Consider the following 18,658-nt stretch of genomic DNA (forward strand, 5'->3'; position numbering starts at 1 on the left):
CCATGGGGGTCGCAAAGAGTCGGACACGACTGGGCGACTTCACTTTCACTTTCCGTAAGTGCTGGGTGACCATGTGTTGTCATTTGCCTGGGACAGCCGTGACTCAAGCTTGTTGTCATGCTATAATGATTACTGCCTCCCGTTTTCATTCTCAATATGAGACAGTAAACTATATGGTCAACTTATATAAGCAAATACTGGCTGATCCTGTTCAAGGCTTGCATAAGGTTTCGTCTCAATGGAAATGTCATGGTTCCAATTGTTTGAATGTTCTTGGACAAATCACTTAACCTTTCTGTGTTTCCGTTTCCACATTCTAAGGGATTGACACGATGACAACTAAGACTTTCTGGTTCATATTCATTCTGTCATTTGGCAAACATTTACCATGAGGCCAGACTATGCCAGGCAAATGCCCAGGACATGGACAGGCCGGGATACAAGCTGGGCCCCCAAGGGGCACTTAGCCAATGACAAAGTTATTGTGTTCTGTGAATGGGGGTGGGGATCCTACCCCTTTTTTCTATCTTTGAAAACCTTAGCTAGAAATTGTTCATAAAATATTTCTTGTGAATCCAAAGTTTATATTTGAAATCTCAGTTTCTTGCGAACAAGTAATTACATTTCAGTTTAATTCTCCACACGTTTCTTTTATTGTTGTTTGAAAAACATTTCACTATGGAAAATGCAGAAAGGCCTAAAAGAGATTCTTTCTTTTTGTGGACTCTGCAGTAAGCAGTTACTGTGCCTGCATGGGCAGTCCTGTCCAACTCTTTGGGACCCCATGGACTAGCCCACCAGGCTCCTCTGTTCATGGAACTTTCCAGACAAGAATACTGGAGTGGGTTGCCCTTTCCTTCTCCAGGGACTCTTCTCTGGCCCTCTACCCCCCTACCCCAGGTATGTGCCTGTATCTTCTGCATTCATTGGCAGGGGGCAGGTGGATTCTTTACCACCGCACTGCCCTGTGGAGGGTGGGGCGGTTCTAATATTTTACCCTTAAGTTACTGTCTGCACCCCCACACTTCTGCAGCCACTTTGTCGAAAATTAAAACAATTTTTCTTTTTCTTTTTTTTCTGGCCAGCTGTGACTTGAGGGATCTTAGTTTGCAGACCAGGGATTGATTCTACCCTAACACCTGCCCTACCCCAGCTATATTAGCACGGAGTCCTGACCACTGGACTGCCAGGGAATTCCCAAAACTAAGTTTTTTAAAAGTTGCTCTCTCTCAGTCTGTCAGGATGTCTGTTCATAACTCCTCACCTTATTAGCTTATTCCTCCTCAGCCAACCAGGTAGGAAGCCTCTGATCTGGTCCTGGCTGGGGCTCACGCTCCTGTCCGTGGTTTTATAAAATAATCTGCTGACGACTCCCACAGATAAATAAGACAAGTGTGGCCTCTCAGGGGCCATCAGGCCTGCCTCCACGAGTAGGTGGGCACTGCTGTCTGGGCTGTGATCGCGGAGAGGGGCCGGAGATTGCTGGGCCTCGGCTGGAGACGCCCTCGCCCACGCGCCCTCCGTCCAGGCGCAAATGCGCAGCTGGGCCCGGCTCCAACCCGGGGTCCTGACTCCTGCTCTTCGCTGGCCAGTCAGTGAGGTTGGATTGTGCTGGCCCAGAAAGCCACTTCCTGCCGCGACCAGAGCCGGCCGTTGTTGTGAAAGTTGCCCCCCGGGGGAGGAAGTGGCTTTGGGCTGTTTATTTTGGCTGCAGTCAAGCAGACGGCGCCGCCGGGGGCCGCGGACCCGGGGTTCGCAGAGCTGGGCTGGGGAGCCGGGCGGACCTCGGGGCCGTGGCGGGGCGGGGTGAGGGTGCGTGTGGGGGAGGTCAGCGCCCAAATGCCCGGGACGCGCGGCGGGGATGGGGGCGCGGGCGTGGGTGGGGGGCGCATCACGGAGGGAGGGCGCACGGCCTAGGAAGCCGGGCACTGCGGGGGCGGGAGGGCGCCTCGCAGAGCCCGGGTTTAGGAAGGAGGGGTGCAGCGGCCGGAGATCCGGAACTCCAAGGACGGGCAGGTCCCAGCATCTCAGGTCCTGGAGGCGAGTGTGAGGGAAGACGGGGTCCAGGTGGCCCACCCCGGGGATGCTCTGGTGAGGAAGAGACGTGGGGACCGGGCAGGGCAGCCAGGCCCCGGGAGGTGCCCGTGAGCAGAGGTTGCCCGGTCCTCCACGAGGTTGTGGGCGCAATTAGGCTCGGCAACCCCCGCCCCTCCTAGCCTTCCTACAGGACTCGGCCTGGGAAAGGATAAGCCAAGAGATCCTGACCTTCAGTCGGAGAAGACAAAAGCCCCCAGGGGATGAGATCAAACATCTCTAAATCGCTGGAGGGTGGAGGTGGGGTGGGGTGGTGGTGGGGAGGTTGGGGCGGGTGAGGATTTGCCTCCCAGAGAACCCTGGGGGCAGCCCCAGTCAGCTGGCGCCGAGGGTGGGAGTGGGGGGCACCCAGGCAGAGCCATGGGAGGGTGAAAGTAGCCTTTACAAAATTTACCTGAATTCCCTTCCCCTCTTCACTGTGCACCGTTCTTGTGCATCTATTTGGTGACAAACCCATCTATTAACCCATCGTCTGCTTTAACATCCTAGTAGAACACCGTATGGCTCAGTGGTAAAGAATCTGCCTGCAGTGCGGGAACCGTGCGTGCTGGGGGTTCAATCCCTGGGTGGGGAGGATTCCCTGGAGGAGGGAATGGCAACCCACTGCAGTATTCTTGCCTGGAGAATCCCATGGACAGAGGAGCTTGGTGGACTGCAGTCCATGGGGTCGCATAGAGTTGGACATGACTGAAGCGACCGAGCGCACATGCAAAGCAGTGTATCACATTGTGGAACACAGACATTTTAAGGGAAGAGAAGAGCGTGTCTAGAAATGAATGATGGAGGAGGCTCCCCTTGGGTGGAGGAGCTGAGAGAGAGAGAGACATTGCATGACACTGCGCCCATGCACACTCACACACACACACACACGGGCGCGTGTCAGCAGAGCCTGGGGTGGAGTGGGAGTGCTGCCGGATGTGTTTAGTTTTGTCACAGGCTCTGTAAGCAGTGGAAGGCCAGCACTTTGGCCTGGCTGGAGTGGAGGAGCTGGGCGGGAGGATGGAGAGTGTGAAAAGCCTGGAGGGTGGACGGTCCGTCGGGAGAAGTCCACACTAATCCCAGGATTTTGGTGGGACTCTCCTGCCCTCCATGGAAGGAATGCGCTGCCTCCCGCCACCCTCAGGTCCAGTGTGCGAGCCGGGACGTGGACACGGCCTCTAGTAGAGAGAGGTGCAGGGTGGGGTGCCGGGTCCCCAGGGCTGGGCCCTCAGCAGGGCGGGGCGGGCAGCTTGTGCTGACTCAGACATTTCCAAGCCTGGCCTCAGGGCCCAGCGGCTCATTGAAAACAGCTGCTCCTTTTGGCGGGCGGCCCCACGGGCGGGCGGCCCCTGGCTCTCCCTGGGATGACCCCTGGCCTTTGCATGGCCTGGGGAGGGGTACCGATGGGGGAGAGAGGGGTGCCGATGGGGGGGGAGAGGGGTGAGGCCCAGTGACCAGAAGCGCCCCCTGCCATGCCCTCTGGGACCAAATCTGGTCAGCTTCCCCCCGCCCGCTACCTGGTCCCTGGTCCCCAGCTCTCTAGGAGCTGAGCCAGACTGGTCGCTGGGTCCCCAGTCTTTGCTCTTCCATGCCCCAATTTGGAACCGTCTCTGTGTCCTTGACTCTGCTTGTGCCTTTCAGGGTTTTGTTTGACATGCCTCTCATTCAGTAGATGTTTCTGGAGAGCCTGCTGCGTGCCAGGCCTTGTGCTAGAATGAACTTCCCCTCCGCTTCCTTTAGCATGATGTCTTCAGCTTGTAATGGGGAGCAGCCGTCTTATCCGAGGTCAGACCTCTGGCTGCCTCCACTGCTGGGCTGAGTCCCGGAGGCTGTCGGGACAGCTGGGAGGCTTGCTCCTGAGAGAGAGACAGTGTGAGCCTCTGCGCTTGGCCTCAGGACCAGCCCATTGTGTATACTTTGCAGCAGACGGAAAAGGAAAGGAGGCCACGGTGACCCTCAGCCAGGAGGGAGGAGATGGAGTTACTCAGTGTAGGGCAAGTAGCTTTGAAACCCAGTTACCTCTGAGCACAGAAGTAAACTTCCAGGGTGATGCCCTGGATGTCTGAGAAGCAGAGACTCCACACCAGAAAGATTCCATCAGTTACCTGGAAAATCATTCCTATCCACTTTAATTGATGCTTTTGAACTGTGGTGCTGGAGAAGACTCTTGAGTGTCCCTTGGACAGCGTGTATATCAAACCAGTCAATCCTAAAGGAAATCAATCATGAATATTCATTGGACGGACTGATCCTGAAGCTCCAATACTTTGGCCATCTGATGCAAAGGGCTGACTCATTGGAAAAGACCCTGATGCTGGGAAAGATTGAAGGCAGGAAGAGAAGGGGATGACAGAGGATGAGATGGTTGGATGGCCATCACCAACTCAATGGACAAGAGTTTGAACAAACTCCAGGAGATGGTGAAGGACGGGGAAGACTGGCCTGCCGTAGTTTATGGGGTTGCAGAGAGTCAAACACAACTTAGCAGCCGAACAACAAGAACAACCCAAACCACGCAGTATGAATTAGACCTGATGGTTTTGCACATGTTGTTATATTGCCTGTAACTTTTTCATGACTTGGTTTGTGAGTTCTGCCTTTCCAGGTTCACTGTAAACATCTTGAGGGCAGAAACCATATCCTTGATTTCCCTGTAGTACCTCGTTCAGTGCTTCACAAAAACTTGTCATTGTCGCGAATGAGAAAACCCTGGGGGGAGCAGCCAGAAAAGTGGTCAGGAGGATGGGGGATGGGGGGTCCAGCCTCCAAACATCTCCTGTGACGTGGCCCAGATGCAGCCACCAGCCCAAGCAGCCCATCACTGGTCTGACGGTCAGAGGGCACCCGGGTACCATGCCTCCAGGGGAGTCAAGAGCATGGACCCGTGTTCCGGACTGGGAGAAAGGCTCTGACTCCAGGACCTAGGGCTGTGTGTTTATCAGGATTCTTTGGTTACAAGGACAAAATCCTGATGCAAACCAGCTCAGCACAAAAAAAAGAAAAGAGAGAGAGAAATGTGGCTGCAAACGATCCTGAATGATGCATGGAGCAGAGGAAGAGCTGCAAGAATTCAGGGACGGGCTGGACATTCTACACCCTGGGCACTCACTCCCCTTCCTTCCATCTCTCAGCTCTGTGTCTCTTCCTATAGTATCCCTTCCTTGCGTACAGCAGAAAGGTCTTTTCCTCTTGGTAGGAAACGTGGCTCTTGGCAGCCCCAGATTAGACAGGGGACCTCAGTGTTCCGGGAGGCACTCTGGTCAGCCCTGTTTAAGTGCGAGTCACTGTGGCCTGGCAATGGGCATGATTATTGGCCAGTAATAAGCCTCACCGGCTTCCCTGGTAACTCAGCTGGTAAAGAATCTGCCTGCAATGCAGGAGACCCTGGTTTGTTTCCTGGGTCAGGAAGATCCCCTGGAGAAGGGATAGGCTGCCGACTCCAGTATTCTTGGGCTTTCCTGGTGGTTCAGACAGTAAAGAATCCTCCTGCTATGCAAGAGACTTGGGTTTAATCCCTGGGTCAGGAAGATCCCCTGGAGGAGGTCATGGCAACCCACTCCAGTATTCTTGCCTTGGAAAATCCCCATGGACAGGGGAGCCTGGCAGACTACAGTCCATGGGGTCGCAGAGAGTCGGACACGACTGAGCGACTTAGCACAGCACAGCACAATGAGCCTGGTGCCCACTCAGCCAGAGATACAGGAAAATTCTTGATAAATAAGAAGGGGAAGAGGACGGGAAGTTTGCTGGGCAGACAAAACAAAGGTCAGAGACTGTGGGTGGCTTCACGAGGTCAGGGATTCTGTTACCCTCTCCGCATGTTCCACGCAGAGCCCGGCCCCTGCCAGCCTGTATGGTGACAGGCTGGGATATATCTGTGTGGCTCAGCCCTACACCCTCAGGCCTGGCACCCTGCCCGGCACCCGTGAGGTTCTCAGGGAATATTTGTTGAACAAATAAATGCATGACGTGCAGTTGGCGCTCCATGCATGGTTACCTGCCTGGCTTCATTCATTTGTTCACTGCCTGAACAAGTGCACTGTGACCCACACCTGGGTGCCTGGTGTGGTGGTGTTGGGGTGACCATCCAGATACGGGGGGCCGTCCTTGTCCTCGCTGAGGACTCTACAAGGTCCCAGCGAGGGCCGCTTCCACTCCCTGCACAGCCACCCGAGGCTCTCAGGCGAGAGGGCTGGGTAAGGGTGGAGGGGGCCTTCTTGGGATGGGGGAGCCTTCCCGTGACGGGGGCGCATCAGGTGTTCGCTTTGAGTTCCTCCTGCCACCTCCCGTGTGCCTGCGGAGAGCAGAGCTCGGATGACGGTACAGAGTCAGTTCCCAAAATGCCTGGTTTCCTTCCCATCCCTTGAGCATCTTTAGCTCGGCCAAGCCTGGGCCTCATCTCTGCTTCCATTGGCCCCTGGAGAAACAGCTTTCTTTCTGGGAGGACCCAGACCCACCCCTCAACTCTGGGTGGAAAATACTCTTCCCCAGAGGCCCCCAGCCCCCTCCTTGGCAAAGCCCCAGGGTTCCACTGCTAAGAATTCCCCTCCACCTCCCCGCTGCTCCCAAATTCCTTTTCCTTTTCTCATTTGCTGCCAAGGCAGTTCTGTGACCCGCATCCCTCACCTTCTGCCTCCTCCGGATCCTCAGTGACTTTAGAGTCCGAAGGCCCAGCTCCCTCCGCTGCCCCCAGACACCTGGGCTTGAAGGGCTTGTCTGCCCTTGTCTCCTGCTGTGTCCAGACCCACCGTCTCTACCTGGGACGGTGCTGTGTGTCTCCTCGGGTTCCTAGCATTGCCTGGGACGTATGCAGGGAGAGATGGGTCATTGAACGCAGGCCCTCGGACGACAGGGGGAGGAGGGGCTTGCAGCAGTGACCCGGGTGACAGAGGAGGAAGCTGAGGCCTTGACGGTGCTGTGCTTGGGCGTCCTGCTCTCTTCCCCTCTGGGCCTCAGTTTCCTCATCTGTCCAGTGGTGAGAAGGTGGCGTCTCCTGACCACGTGGCCTCTTTTGGACCCTTCACTTGCCCCTGGTTACAACTGCATGCCTGCTGAAGTGGATGTACCGTGCCTGGGTTTTCTGGTTGGGGAGGAAGGGAAGACACCGGCCCCTGGGCTGCTTTCTGCCCCTGTGATGTTTTGGGCTGCGTGTCCAGCCCCGTCTCTAAGATCACCTATAAAAGCAAGTACTGCTTTCTCCCTTTTCCAGTCCCGGACCCTTTCCCTCCCCCTGCCAAGGGTTACTTTCTGTTGCTGACTGTCCTCGCTGGAGTGGAGTTTCTGAGAAACAAATGCCCAATTCAGTCAAACGCTCGGGCAGACCTGGATGGAGTCCTGGGCCAGTCTGCGGTTCCTGGAGAGGAGCTGGAAGGGAAGGAGCAGGTTAGGCCTGGGGGCGACGGGGAAGGCTTCGCTGTGGTGGTCACGTTTGTTGGTCCTTCAGGAAGTCACCTGTGTCTTGCCCAAAGAGGACCCCTGTCCTGGTGTCATCAAAGAATAGAGTGACCAGTGTCCCTCACCACCAGCCTTCCCACTCTGGAGTTTGTTTGTTTCTTTTTTAAATTCTAACATTTTTTTTTTTTTAAAGTTTTATTATTTATTTATTTGGCTGCACAGGTCTTAGTTGCATCTCACAGGATCTTTGATCTTCGTTACAGCATGAGAACTCTTAGTTATGGCATGTGGGGTCTAGTTCCCTGACCAGGGATCAAACCTGGGCCCCTTGCAATGGGAACGTGGAGTTTTAGCCACTGGACCGCCAGGGAAGCTGCCCACCGTGGAGTTTCAACATGGAGTGACAGGAGCTGTGGGTGCTCTGTTTTAGTGAAATTGATTTGGCAGCTGGGACGAGGAGCAGAAAGTTTAGGTTGGTTGTGATTGTTATCTAGGCATGGAATTCATTCATTCATTCTTCATTTGTTCATTTGTTATTTTATTAAGCAGTACCGTCTGTCGGGTGGAGTTACAGGTACTGAGGATACAGTGTGAAGATGAAGTCTTGGAAACTTCTGAACGAGACTGGAGACAGAAAATAAACAAAACCATGTTAGTTCATGAGCTCTGGCTCTGGAAATAGAAGGTTAGCTTGTATTAGTCTGGTTCTGTGGCCAAAAGCCCTTATCAGTTAATGATAAAACACAAAATACAGTGGTTCAGGAGCAGTCAAAACCAGGCAGAGGCCAAGGAGGAAACAGTCCTTGAGAGAAAAGATGAAGATGAGGTGAGTGGTTCATTTAAGCAACTTTCTGGCTTCCCTGGCGGCTCAGACAGTGGGGAATCTGCATGCAATGCAGGAGACCAGTGTTCAATCCCTGGGTGGGTAAGATCCCCTGGAGAGGAGAATGGCTGCCCGCTCCAGTATTCCTGCCTGGAGAATTCCATGGACAGAGGAGCCTGGCGAGCTACAGTCTATGGAATCGCAGAGTTGGATATGACTGAGTGACTAACTCTTTTCAGCTTTTCACTTTCCTCCTGAGAACACTGCCCAGTTTGAGGAGCTCCAAAAGAACGGGGCAGCTTTACTGGTCAGAGTGTGGGGCTACCAGAAAAGCTAAAAATCGAGAGGGAAAATCCTAGAAAGGCAAGAGATGTCCGCATACAAATTCTCCTCAAATATTTGGAAACTGTGCATGGGCAGAGGGACGCTTTAGGGAACCCAGCAAGAAACAGCAGTGGGGAAGAAGAGATTTCAGTTGCTGCTGAGAAGACAAGAGTTTGGAATTCAAGTTCCACTGAGTTAGAGGAGCTTGGCAATTGCCTAAGGTTTTCTTTTGAAATGCTAGAAGGGCCTCACCTCATGATTAAACCCAAGGTTAAGGGCCACACCTTAAGACTGAACTAAAAACCCGAACAGCCCCACCCTAGCAAAACCAAGCCCCTGCAGAATCAGGATGATCTACCAGCAGTTTAACTGCCTGCCACAACAAAACTCCACATTCTTTTAAGGAAGATAATGCGCCAGAGTCCCTATAACGTGTCATCCACGAGTCCAATATGCAATAATAATAATAAAAAAGAAACAGGCTCCTGGTAACATTATCCACTATGTCCAGTATGTAATAAAATTTACTATACATGCAAACAGCAGGAATAATCAACAGAAAAAATAGTCAGCAGACCCAGACTCACAGATAGCTCAGATGTTGGAAAAATGTCAGATAACAATAAATGCTGGGGAGAGAATTTGCTAGAGAGTAACTGCAACTACTTTAGGTACGGAAGTCAGAGAAGGCCTCTCTAAAGATGTGACATTTTTAATACCAATCTCAGGCCAGTTAAATCAGTCTCTGGAGTGGTACCTGGCACCTGCATTGTTTATTTTTTGCTGCACCGTGTGGCATGCAGGAGCATGTGGGATCTTAGTTCCCCGACCAGGGATTGAACCCATGCCCCCTGCATTGGGAATGCAGAGTCTTAACCAGTGGACCACTGGGCAAGTCCCCAAGATGTGACTTTTTTTTTTTTTTTTCTGAAATGTGAAATGACAGACAGAGGAAGCAGTGCAAAGGCCCTGAGGCAGGAAAGAGTCAGGGCTGTTCAAGGAAGGGCAAGGAGGTCCGTGCAACTTAAGTAAGGGGGAGTAGTGTGATCTGAGATTAGACTGGTGAGCAGGACCAGAACATGTGGGATCTGATGGCTCATAGCAAGGAGTTTGAATTTCATTTATAGAATGATGAATTGCCTTTGAAGGCAGGAGAGAGACTAACATGACATATTGCTTTTTCTTTTGCTTTGAGAGAAGCTGTCATTTCAAATATTTAACAGCCAATTACATTTCATTTGTTGTAGCTGTGTATACATGTCTTTTACTCATTTTCTACTATATTGGTGCCATTTTACTCCTAATTTATTATAGTTTTTTGTAGAAGCTGTTTTCATTTTAGGGAATAAACTATTTGCCTCTAGTAAGTTACATGTATTTTTGTCACTTGAATTCTGATTGTTTTATAGCATTTTTTGTGCCATGAAAAAAACTATGTTACTGAACTTACCACTGTTTTCTTTACGACTTTCAACATGCCAGTATTATTATTATTTTTTTAAATATTTATTTGACTGCTCCAGGGCATAGTTGTAGCATGTGGGATCTAGTTCCCTGACCAGAGATTGAACCTGGGCCCCCTGCGTTGGGAGCAGAGAACACTCCAATATTATTTAAAAAAAATTTTTTTTTTTAGAACTTATTTATCTTTAAAAGATCATGCTGCTTGGCCATGATGAATGACTTGCAGAGGGAGGACAAGGCCAGCATAATGGAACAGAAAGGTCTTGGGGTTTGGACTCAGAAGATGGGAGGCCAGATTTCAGCCTCAAGACTTTGGTCCAACTCTTATACTACCCATAGTCAAATTCTTTGCCTGTAGTATGGAATCATCATCATCAGTAACGTTTATGGTGCTCTTATGTGCTGGACCCTGTTCCAAACACTTTACATGTATTATCTCATTTAACCTTTACAATAGTTTCATGATAAGGGAGCTAAACAATGCACTCAACTCACACATTAAATGGCACAGCTGGGGTCTGAACCCAGACTCATGCTTTTCAGGCATGAAAATTATCCTGAAGAGCCAGTGGCTGGTGGATGCAGAAGTGCTTTGGAGCCTGGGATGTGCTGTGTGTATGTGTGTTGTTGTACTCAGTGGCAGCTAGGGCACAAAACGTGATGTCACAGAGACCTGGGTTTGCTTCCTGGCTGTGTGATACCATGACTGGGTCACTTTGTGGCTCAAACACATGTCAGTTCCTTTCTCTCCCTTTCTCTCTCTCAAAACCTTAAAGATACAATAAAAGCCTTGAGATACAATTCACATCTCGTAAAACTCACCCATTTAAAATATGCCTTTAATTGGGTTTTAGTATGTTCACAGAATTGTGCAACTATCATGACAATCTAATTTTATTTTTTAAACGATTGGGTTTATTTATTTATTTGTCTGCTCTGGGTCTTAGTTGAGCAAGAGGGATCTTCAGTCTTTGCCCTGGCATGCGAACTCTTAGTTGCAGCATGTAGGATCTAGTTCCCTTGACCAGGGATCGAACCTGCACTGGGAGCGCAGAGTCTTAGCCACTGGACCACCAGGGAAGTCCCATGGCAATTTGATTTTAGAACATTTTCATTACCCCCTAAAGAAACCCTGTGCTTTTTCTCAGCCACTCCCCATTCCCATTACCCAACCTAGCTCCAGGGAACCACTGATCTACCTCCTATAAATTTAAATCTTGATTTCTTCATCAGTGTTTGGCAGAGGGCAGGTTGGACTTCATTGTCTTTCATAGAGTATCTGCTCAGTGAGATGATGGGTGAGAAGATGTGAGACTGGGGAAGGCTAAGTTCTGTCTAAAATCTCAGGAGTGAGATGATTATGGGAAGTGAATGGTTGGAAGTGAATGCTGGGGGCGGGCATGGCGAGTGGTTTGGGAAGATTCTAAATGAGAGGGAAAGATGGAGCCAGTGAATGTGAGGAGCAGTGGGGAAGAGTGAGGCAAAGCAGTTTCAAGCTGGAGAACTTTGCTGGAAAAACAACGCCATGTAACAGAGGTTGGGATAAAGGCTGCAGTGTGGTGTGTGATGTAAACACCTTCCCCCTCCTCCTCAGATCTTCATAAAAGTAAACAGTCCCCAACTTGCCATGTGGAATTGGGTTTGCCTTGGGGGAGGCAGGATGGAAGGCTGAGTCCTCCTCCAGGTGCTATGGGACCAGGGCAGAGGCTGGCTATGTGGGCTCTGCCTTGACTGGGCACAGGGGGTCAGCTGTGCCTCTCACCACCCCATGCAAAGGGCTGGTCGTGAGGATGGAGTGATTTATCACAGGAGAGAAGGCTCACAATCCAGTACCAGGGTCAGTGTCTGCAGGCAGCCTGGCTGTCAGCAGCAGCCAGGAGACCCCCGTGATGGCCTTGTGTCCTGCTTTCCCTTCCAGAGCCCAACGTCTTTGTCATCTTCAGCCATGGACTGCAGGGCTGCCTGGAGGCCCAGGGAGGGCAGGTCCGGGTCTCCCCAGCCTGCAACGCCAGCCTTCCTGCCCAGCGCTGGAAGTGGGTCTCCCGAAACCGGCTCTTCAACCTGGGCACCATGCAGTGCCTGGGCACAGGCTGGCCGGGCACCAACACCACCGCCTCCCTGGGCATGTATGAGTGTGACCGCGAGGCACTGAATCTTCGCTGGAACTGTCGCACCCTGGGCGACCAGCTGTCCCTGCTCCTGGGGGGCCGTTCCGGCAACACGTCCAAGGCTGGCACCCCTGAGCGCGGTGACCAGACCCGCAGCGGCCAGTGGCGTCTCTATGGCAGCGACGAGGACCTGTGTGCGCGGCCCTACTATGGTGAGAGGCTGCCCCTAGTGTCAGGGGCTTGGAGCCACGAGGGACAGACGTGGGGGAGACAAAACCTTGGCCTCCACAGGCCTCTGGCAGTCAACTCTTTCATCGTCATGGGAACCATTTGGGGATCATGGAGAAAATGAACTTCAGGGCATTTAATTTGCCTTTAAAAAATGACAAAACCTGATACACTCTTGTAAAGACCTTGGTCAGTTCAAAAGTGTATAACGTACAACTAAAAGAGAAATCGCTTCTCTCCCAGGCCCACTCTTCAAGGGAGACCCCAGGGTCACCGTCCACAGGTGTCTCCATCCCCCTTCTGCAGGGGTGAATGGGCACCGGAGTCACCCAGTGAGAGGCCTTTCCTGGTGGGCCGCTCCATCCTGGGGGCCCTTTCCCAGGATACCTCCTAGAGTGCCAAGATGGAACTTGGCATGTGAGGCAGCTGGATTTTGGACAGGTGTTAGAGGCCCTAGGGGACCCCCCTTCCCAGCCTGATGGGATGAGCAGTGGGACCTCTCGCAGGCTCCTGGGCTGACCCAAGGGCAGAGGCAGCCTTCCGGCCACTGTCTGGCATCGCTGCCCCCTCCCTCTCTCTGCTGACCCCTGCCCACCCCAGCTCCCGGGGCTGTAGGGGATTTTCCCTGAGGGGTGAGCGGGCTGGGCAGCCTCTGGGGCCCAGATGCCAAGGGCCCGGCTCCCCTCTCCTGCAGAGGTCTACACCATCCAGGGCAACTCCCACGGGAAGCCGTGCACCATCCCCTTCAAGTATGACAACCAGTGGTTCCACGGCTGCACCAGCACGGGCCGAGAGGATGGGCACCTGTGGTGCGCCACCACCCAGGACTACGGCAAGGATGAGCGCTGGGGCTTCTGCCCCATCAAGGGTGAGGGAGGTCGGCCCTGGGGTGGGGAGTACAGCGGGTGTGGGTGGCAGAACTTTCCGGACTTGAGTGAGAAGTGCCCCCACCCACCACCTCCGTAGGGTCTCTTCCTATTCCTTGAGGGACCTCCCCTTGGACCCCGCAGAGCGGGCCCGGGCGGGACCCACACCTGGTTGTCATGGTGGCAGGTAATGACTGCGAGACCTTCTGGGACAAGGACCAGCTGACGGACAGCTGCTATCAGTTCAACTTCCAGTCCACGCTGTCCTGGAGGGAGGCCTGGGCCAGCTGCGAGCAGCAGGGGGCGGACCTGCTGAGCATCACGGAGATCCACGAGCAGACCTACATCAATGGTGAGGCAGGGGGAGGGGGCAGCGGGCAGGACCCCGAGACCAGTCCCCACCTTTGGAGGGGGCCCTGAGCCCTTTCTCCTGCTGCTGGAGGGCAGGATGCAGCTGGTGGGGCAGCGAGTGGAGGGCTGGGGCCAGGGCAACCCCCCCCCCCCCCCCGCTTCTCACTGTCGCCCTCTTGTGGTCAGGGCTCCTCACTGGCTACAGCTCCACGCTGTGGATCGGCCTTAACGACCTGGACACCAGTGGAGGCTGGCAGTGGTCAGACAACTCGCCTCTCAAGTACCTCAACTGGGAGAGTGGTGAGGCGCCGGGTTTGGGGTGCAGGGCGGCCTGGGGATCCCACAAGCACTTGGTCTCCTAGGGACTCCTTCCCTGATATCCTACTGCAGACCAGCAGAGTTGCACCCACTTCGGATTGGGTGCCAATGGTCCGTGCAGCACGTTGTCTGAATTACAAATGATGCCCTTTCCTGGGGGCACTGGGCCTGGGAGGTGGACTGGATTTCATCCCCATGCACCCCTTCAGCCACGGGCATGGGGCCCTCAGCACGCCAGCAGCCTGGCCAGGGCAGAGGGTCGAGGACCACGTGAGCCCCGGTGAGGAGGCAGGAGAGCCAAAGCGGAGCGCTGGGCATCTGAGCAGGCTCAGGCTTCCGGGGAAGCGCGAGGCTCGGGGGAGGGCTCCCAGGCCAGGGGGTGAGTTCCTCTCCCCTGGGGCGCTGGCGCCCTGCGCTCCCCACAGATCAGCCGGACAACCCGAGCGAGGAGAACTGCGGGGTGATCCGCACGGAGTCGTCGGGCGGCTGGCAGAACCGCGACTGCAGCATCGCGCTGCCCTACGTCTGCAAGAAGAAGCCCAACGCCACGGCCGCCGAGCCCCCGCCTCCCGGTGAGCGGGGTGGACGTGGGTGGTGGTGGGGCTCCTCAGGCCGCCGCCACTGCCCACCCACCCTCACAGCACAGGGGGCTCTGATCTTCCCTCTTCTTAAATGGTTCCGCTGAAATCTGAACAAATTGAGATGTGCTATTAATTCATTCCGGGAAATTTTTGGGAATTGTGTTAAGTACTTCACAACCCATCGTGTCCTCCCGGTGGTCACAGTCTGCTGCGGGTGATGGACATGTCAACACACAAACGGAATATCCAGAGTTATTATAAAAAATAGAATATATATTAGAGGGCTTCGAGAGGAAATTGATTAAGCTCCTGAGAGCTAAGGAGGGTTTCCAGGAAGTGACATTGGATTTGGGCCTTTCAAGTGAAGTACAAGTTTAAAAAGGCATAAAGCGGTGTTGGGGGAGGGCATGACTGGCGGAGGGAAGGGCAGGTGCAGAGGCTCGGAGATCTGGAAGGTCACAGCTGCTCTAAGATCGATGAGGATTGCCCCCTGAGGGTTAGAGTACAGATGGACGCTACTTAAAAGCGTGGTCCCTGTCCCGGCTGCCACCACGAAGGCCGTGGTGCCGCGCGTCACCCAGGCCAGCATCGCAGTTGGAGGAGAGCAGATAGGCGCCATCAGATGGGTCATCGGCGTGTTGCTGGGCATTTCCCTGGAAGATACACAGAACTGGAGCACATGGTCCGGAAGATCTTAAACCTGCATGTGTTTGAGGCTGAAAGTGGGAAACACTGGCCGAAGAGCGTGATGGACAAGCAGTATGATGTGCTGTCAGCGAGTCCTCCCTGCAGCGCGTCCTCAAGGGCAACAAGCCCGACTTCCACCTGCCCAGGCCCACGGGGCAGGCTGAGGCCTTTTACAGGGGCTTCCTGGAGCCGCTGGGCAAGGCGGAGAGGCCAGACCTCATCAAAGATGGCAAGTTCAGTGCCTCCCTGCAAGTCCACATGCAGAAGGACGGGCCTGTGACCAGAGAACCGGAATCTCCGGCCCCTGGTGCTGTTGCCTCTGATCCAGAACACTTGTCGAAGCTTGAAGCGCAACAACAGAGGACAGAAAAAGAACCAAAGGGCCTTCCGAATCAAGCAAGAAGAGAAGTGCTCCCCGCAAGGAAGACCACAAAGCCAGCAGCGGGGCTGAGGGGGACACGTCCTCTGAGCAGGAGCCCGTAGGTGGGCTGGGCACAGGGCATTATCATTGAGCAGAACTGGCTCCTGAAAAATTCATGAAAGATGCTAGACGCCTACACTACTTTAAGAATTTGGAACTGAATTCTGAAAAGGAAGATGGAAATTAAAAAACTGGGAACCAACAAAAACAGAACAAAAAACCGCCAAAGGCGTGCTCCCGTTTTCTGCTGCCGCTGTGGTTTAACAGAGGAGATGGGTGCTGCCAGCGTGGACAAGGCACCCCACCCACAGGGCAGCAAGGAACACACCCAAGGTCCCCTCAGGGAGCCTTGTTGGTTCTCCTGATTCTCAGCTTGCTTTTGGAACAGGCTTGCAACATCACATGTCATCGAATCCTCCTTTCACACTATGGTGTATGTCTAAGTGTCTGTGATGGGTTCCAAATGCATTCAGGCTGTCCATGTTTTACCAGAACAGTCGTCCATAATAATACATTATGTGAGAACTTAAAAAAAAAAAAAGTGTGGTCCCTGGACCAACAGCACCTTCCCAAGTGATGTTATAAGTGCTTAGTAGAAATGCAGACTCTCAGGTGCCTCGCCCCTCCTCCCCCCCAATTAGTTGAACCAGAACCTGCATTTCACAAGATCTTAGGTGATTGGTGTGGAGTTTGAGAAGTACTGGCTTAGCGGGCACAGGGACATGAACAGTTCAGAAAGGCAGGTTGCAGCCAGCCCCTAAAGGATTTTGGCTTCCGGGTGAAATTCAGGTGGGGCCAGGTAGGCTGTGGGAGCCTTTGCAGGCTTTTAAGGCAGGGAGTGTCTTGCTCACATTTGTGATTCACCGAGGCAGCTCTAGGGGCAGGGTGCTGCGTTGGGGTGTGGCCTTCGTCCGGCAGCTTAGTCTCAGAGGTGCTGATTGAGAGTAAACTCATATCCCCTGTAGGGTTGTTGAAAGGCTGGAGGCCCGGCCTGGCTCAGAGGAGCATCTCCATGGGCTGGAGGGGCGGGCTTCTGCAGGAGTCTGGTCACCATGGGGTGAGGAGGGGATTTGTGTAAAGAACATACAGCAAGACAAAACAGAAATTCACGAAACACAAAGTGTAGAGCTTACAGGGCGGATGTTTGCTTCTGACCATTCAAGTCTTGCCAGAGGTGGATTCAGGGCCATTGGCCACTGATCTCTCCCCTCATCCCCTAGGGAATCAGAAGCAAAGGTTTAAAACATTGGTGCCCACGTGAGGGCACCTCACCTCCTCCTGGGGGTGGACACGGGGGAGCCTGGGGCAGGCGAAGAAAGGAGGGTCATGGGGCTGGTGTGGGCAGGCCTTGCCCCTGTGGCCCCCTTCAGGCCTGGCTCCTCACGAAGTCCTCTGTACCCTGGATCTGCCCAGCGTGGCTGCCGTGGGGAGCCCTCCCTGGGGCCTCACGGACCTGCAAATATGTCTCTAGCCTTGGATTTGCTCTTTCACCCCACATCTCTCTGCGTGAGGTGTATTTTCTTTTTTCCTTTTGGCTGCACTGCATGGCATGTGGGATCTTAGTTTTCCAGTCTGGGATGGAACCCGCGCCCCCTGCAGTGGAGGCACAGGATCTTAACCCCCGGACCGTCAGGGGAGTCCCAAGGTGTTATTTTCTAAGCAGTTTCTTGGGTGGGTCCTGCCTTCCAGCACTCATCACTCGAAGCATGTCATTTCAGAGGCAGGCGCCATCGGGCCCCTGCAGCGTCCAGGTTTCCTGAGCTTCCTCCCTCCCACCAAACTCTTCTGTCCAGGTGGCAGCCTCAGGTCTTAGCTCAGCTGCTGACAAGAGATGATTGACAGGTCTTGAGCCACTGAGGGAGCCCGCTCAGGCGCTCAGCCCTCCCCACTTTGCCGGGTCTGCCAGAGACAGTATGGCCGGTCCTTGGAGCATCTCCCAGGATGGAGTGGATCCCAGTGGGGCGCTGCTTCAAGTGGGTACATGCTTTCTTGCCCAGCCAGGCAGAATCCTGCCCGAGCCCGATGTTGTGGGTGGTTTGATGAAGTCCTGTTTTCTCTTGCCAAGGCCCAAGTGAGAGCTTGTTTGCATCAGTTGCCCTGGGACCCCAATCCCTAGAGGGTAAACTTGAAATGCACGGACATGGGGGTGAGGAGGGGCCTGAGACTGGTCGGTTTCTCAGCCCTGGGGTTCAGGGAGAGGAAAAGCGGTGGGGGAGGGAACGAGAGCACAAATTTCAACCAGCAGATGCCTGCCGCGCGGCAGTGACTTCATGAGCTGCTGACTTGGGAGGGGGTGTGTTTCCCCACTTGCTTCATCCTGGACTGATGGGGCCCTGCTCCATAGTGTTCTATTCTTTCTTTTTTTTTAATATATTTATTTATTTGGCTGCACCGGATCTTAGTTGTGACAGGTGGGACCTTCAATCTTTGTTGTGACATGTGGGTTTCTTTTGTTTTTTTTTTTAGTTGCAGCACACAGGATCTTTAGTTGTGGCATGCAGACTCTTAGTTGCAGCATGTGGGATCTAGTTCCCTGACCAGAGAATGAACCCAGGCCCCCCTGCATTGGGAGCTTGGAGTCTCAGCCACCAGACCACTAGGGAAGTCCCCATAGATGTCCTTTGAGACCGTGTCGGTGGTGTCATTTATTAAGTGAGGTGGACATGAGCTAAGCTGGAATCTTACAGCAGGAAGCCCCATTTTACAGAGTAGGAAACTGAGGCTCCCGGGGCAGTTCTGTCCTGAGTCCCCATCCATCTTTTCCTCTGAGAGCCCCGGCAGGAGGGGTCATCTCTTCTTGAGTGGAATCTGCCACCACCTCCCAGGACTTCAGCTACCCTGAGGGTTTTGTCTTTTCAACATCCTTCGGTACTCAGACCTGTCTTGGTGGGAAGAGTTGGATCTAAGACACGTTTGGGGAGGAGGTGGACTTCAGGGCCCTGTCTGTGTTGACACCCAGGGGGTCCGAGCCCACGCTGGGCGTCTCGGCCCCCGAGCAGTGGCCTCTCTGGTCTCCGCAG

At 53.7% G+C, this 18,658-nt stretch overlaps 1 protein-coding gene and 1 pseudogene across 3 annotated transcripts in view; both read left to right on the plus strand.

The window, feature by feature from the left end:
* The window catches only part of MRC2 (mannose receptor C type 2), a 58,734-nt gene that overhangs the window by 20,632 nt on the left and 19,444 nt on the right, over nucleotides 1–18,658 (plus strand). For 2 of the 3 annotated variants that reach the window (XM_043904963.1, XM_043904964.1), the window contains exons 2-6: nucleotides 11,997–12,398; nucleotides 13,109–13,282; nucleotides 13,468–13,632; nucleotides 13,818–13,931; nucleotides 14,375–14,521. In XM_043904963.1, coding sequence (XP_043760898.1) covers nucleotides 11,997–12,398; nucleotides 13,109–13,282; nucleotides 13,468–13,632; nucleotides 13,818–13,931; nucleotides 14,375–14,521 — 1,002 coding nt within the window. Of the gene's footprint in view, nucleotides 1–737; nucleotides 901–11,996; nucleotides 12,399–13,108; nucleotides 13,283–13,467; nucleotides 13,633–13,817; nucleotides 13,932–14,374; nucleotides 14,522–18,658 lie in introns of those variants that run through there. The other variant, XM_043904962.1, reaches the window with a different exon arrangement.
* On the plus strand, nucleotides 14,938–18,652 carry LOC122695669 (annotated as a pseudogene).

Source organism: Cervus elaphus, chromosome 5 (genome assembly GCF_910594005.1).
Source record: "Cervus elaphus chromosome 5, mCerEla1.1, whole genome shotgun sequence".
Classification (NCBI taxonomy): Eukaryota; Metazoa; Chordata; class Mammalia; order Artiodactyla; family Cervidae; genus Cervus; species Cervus elaphus.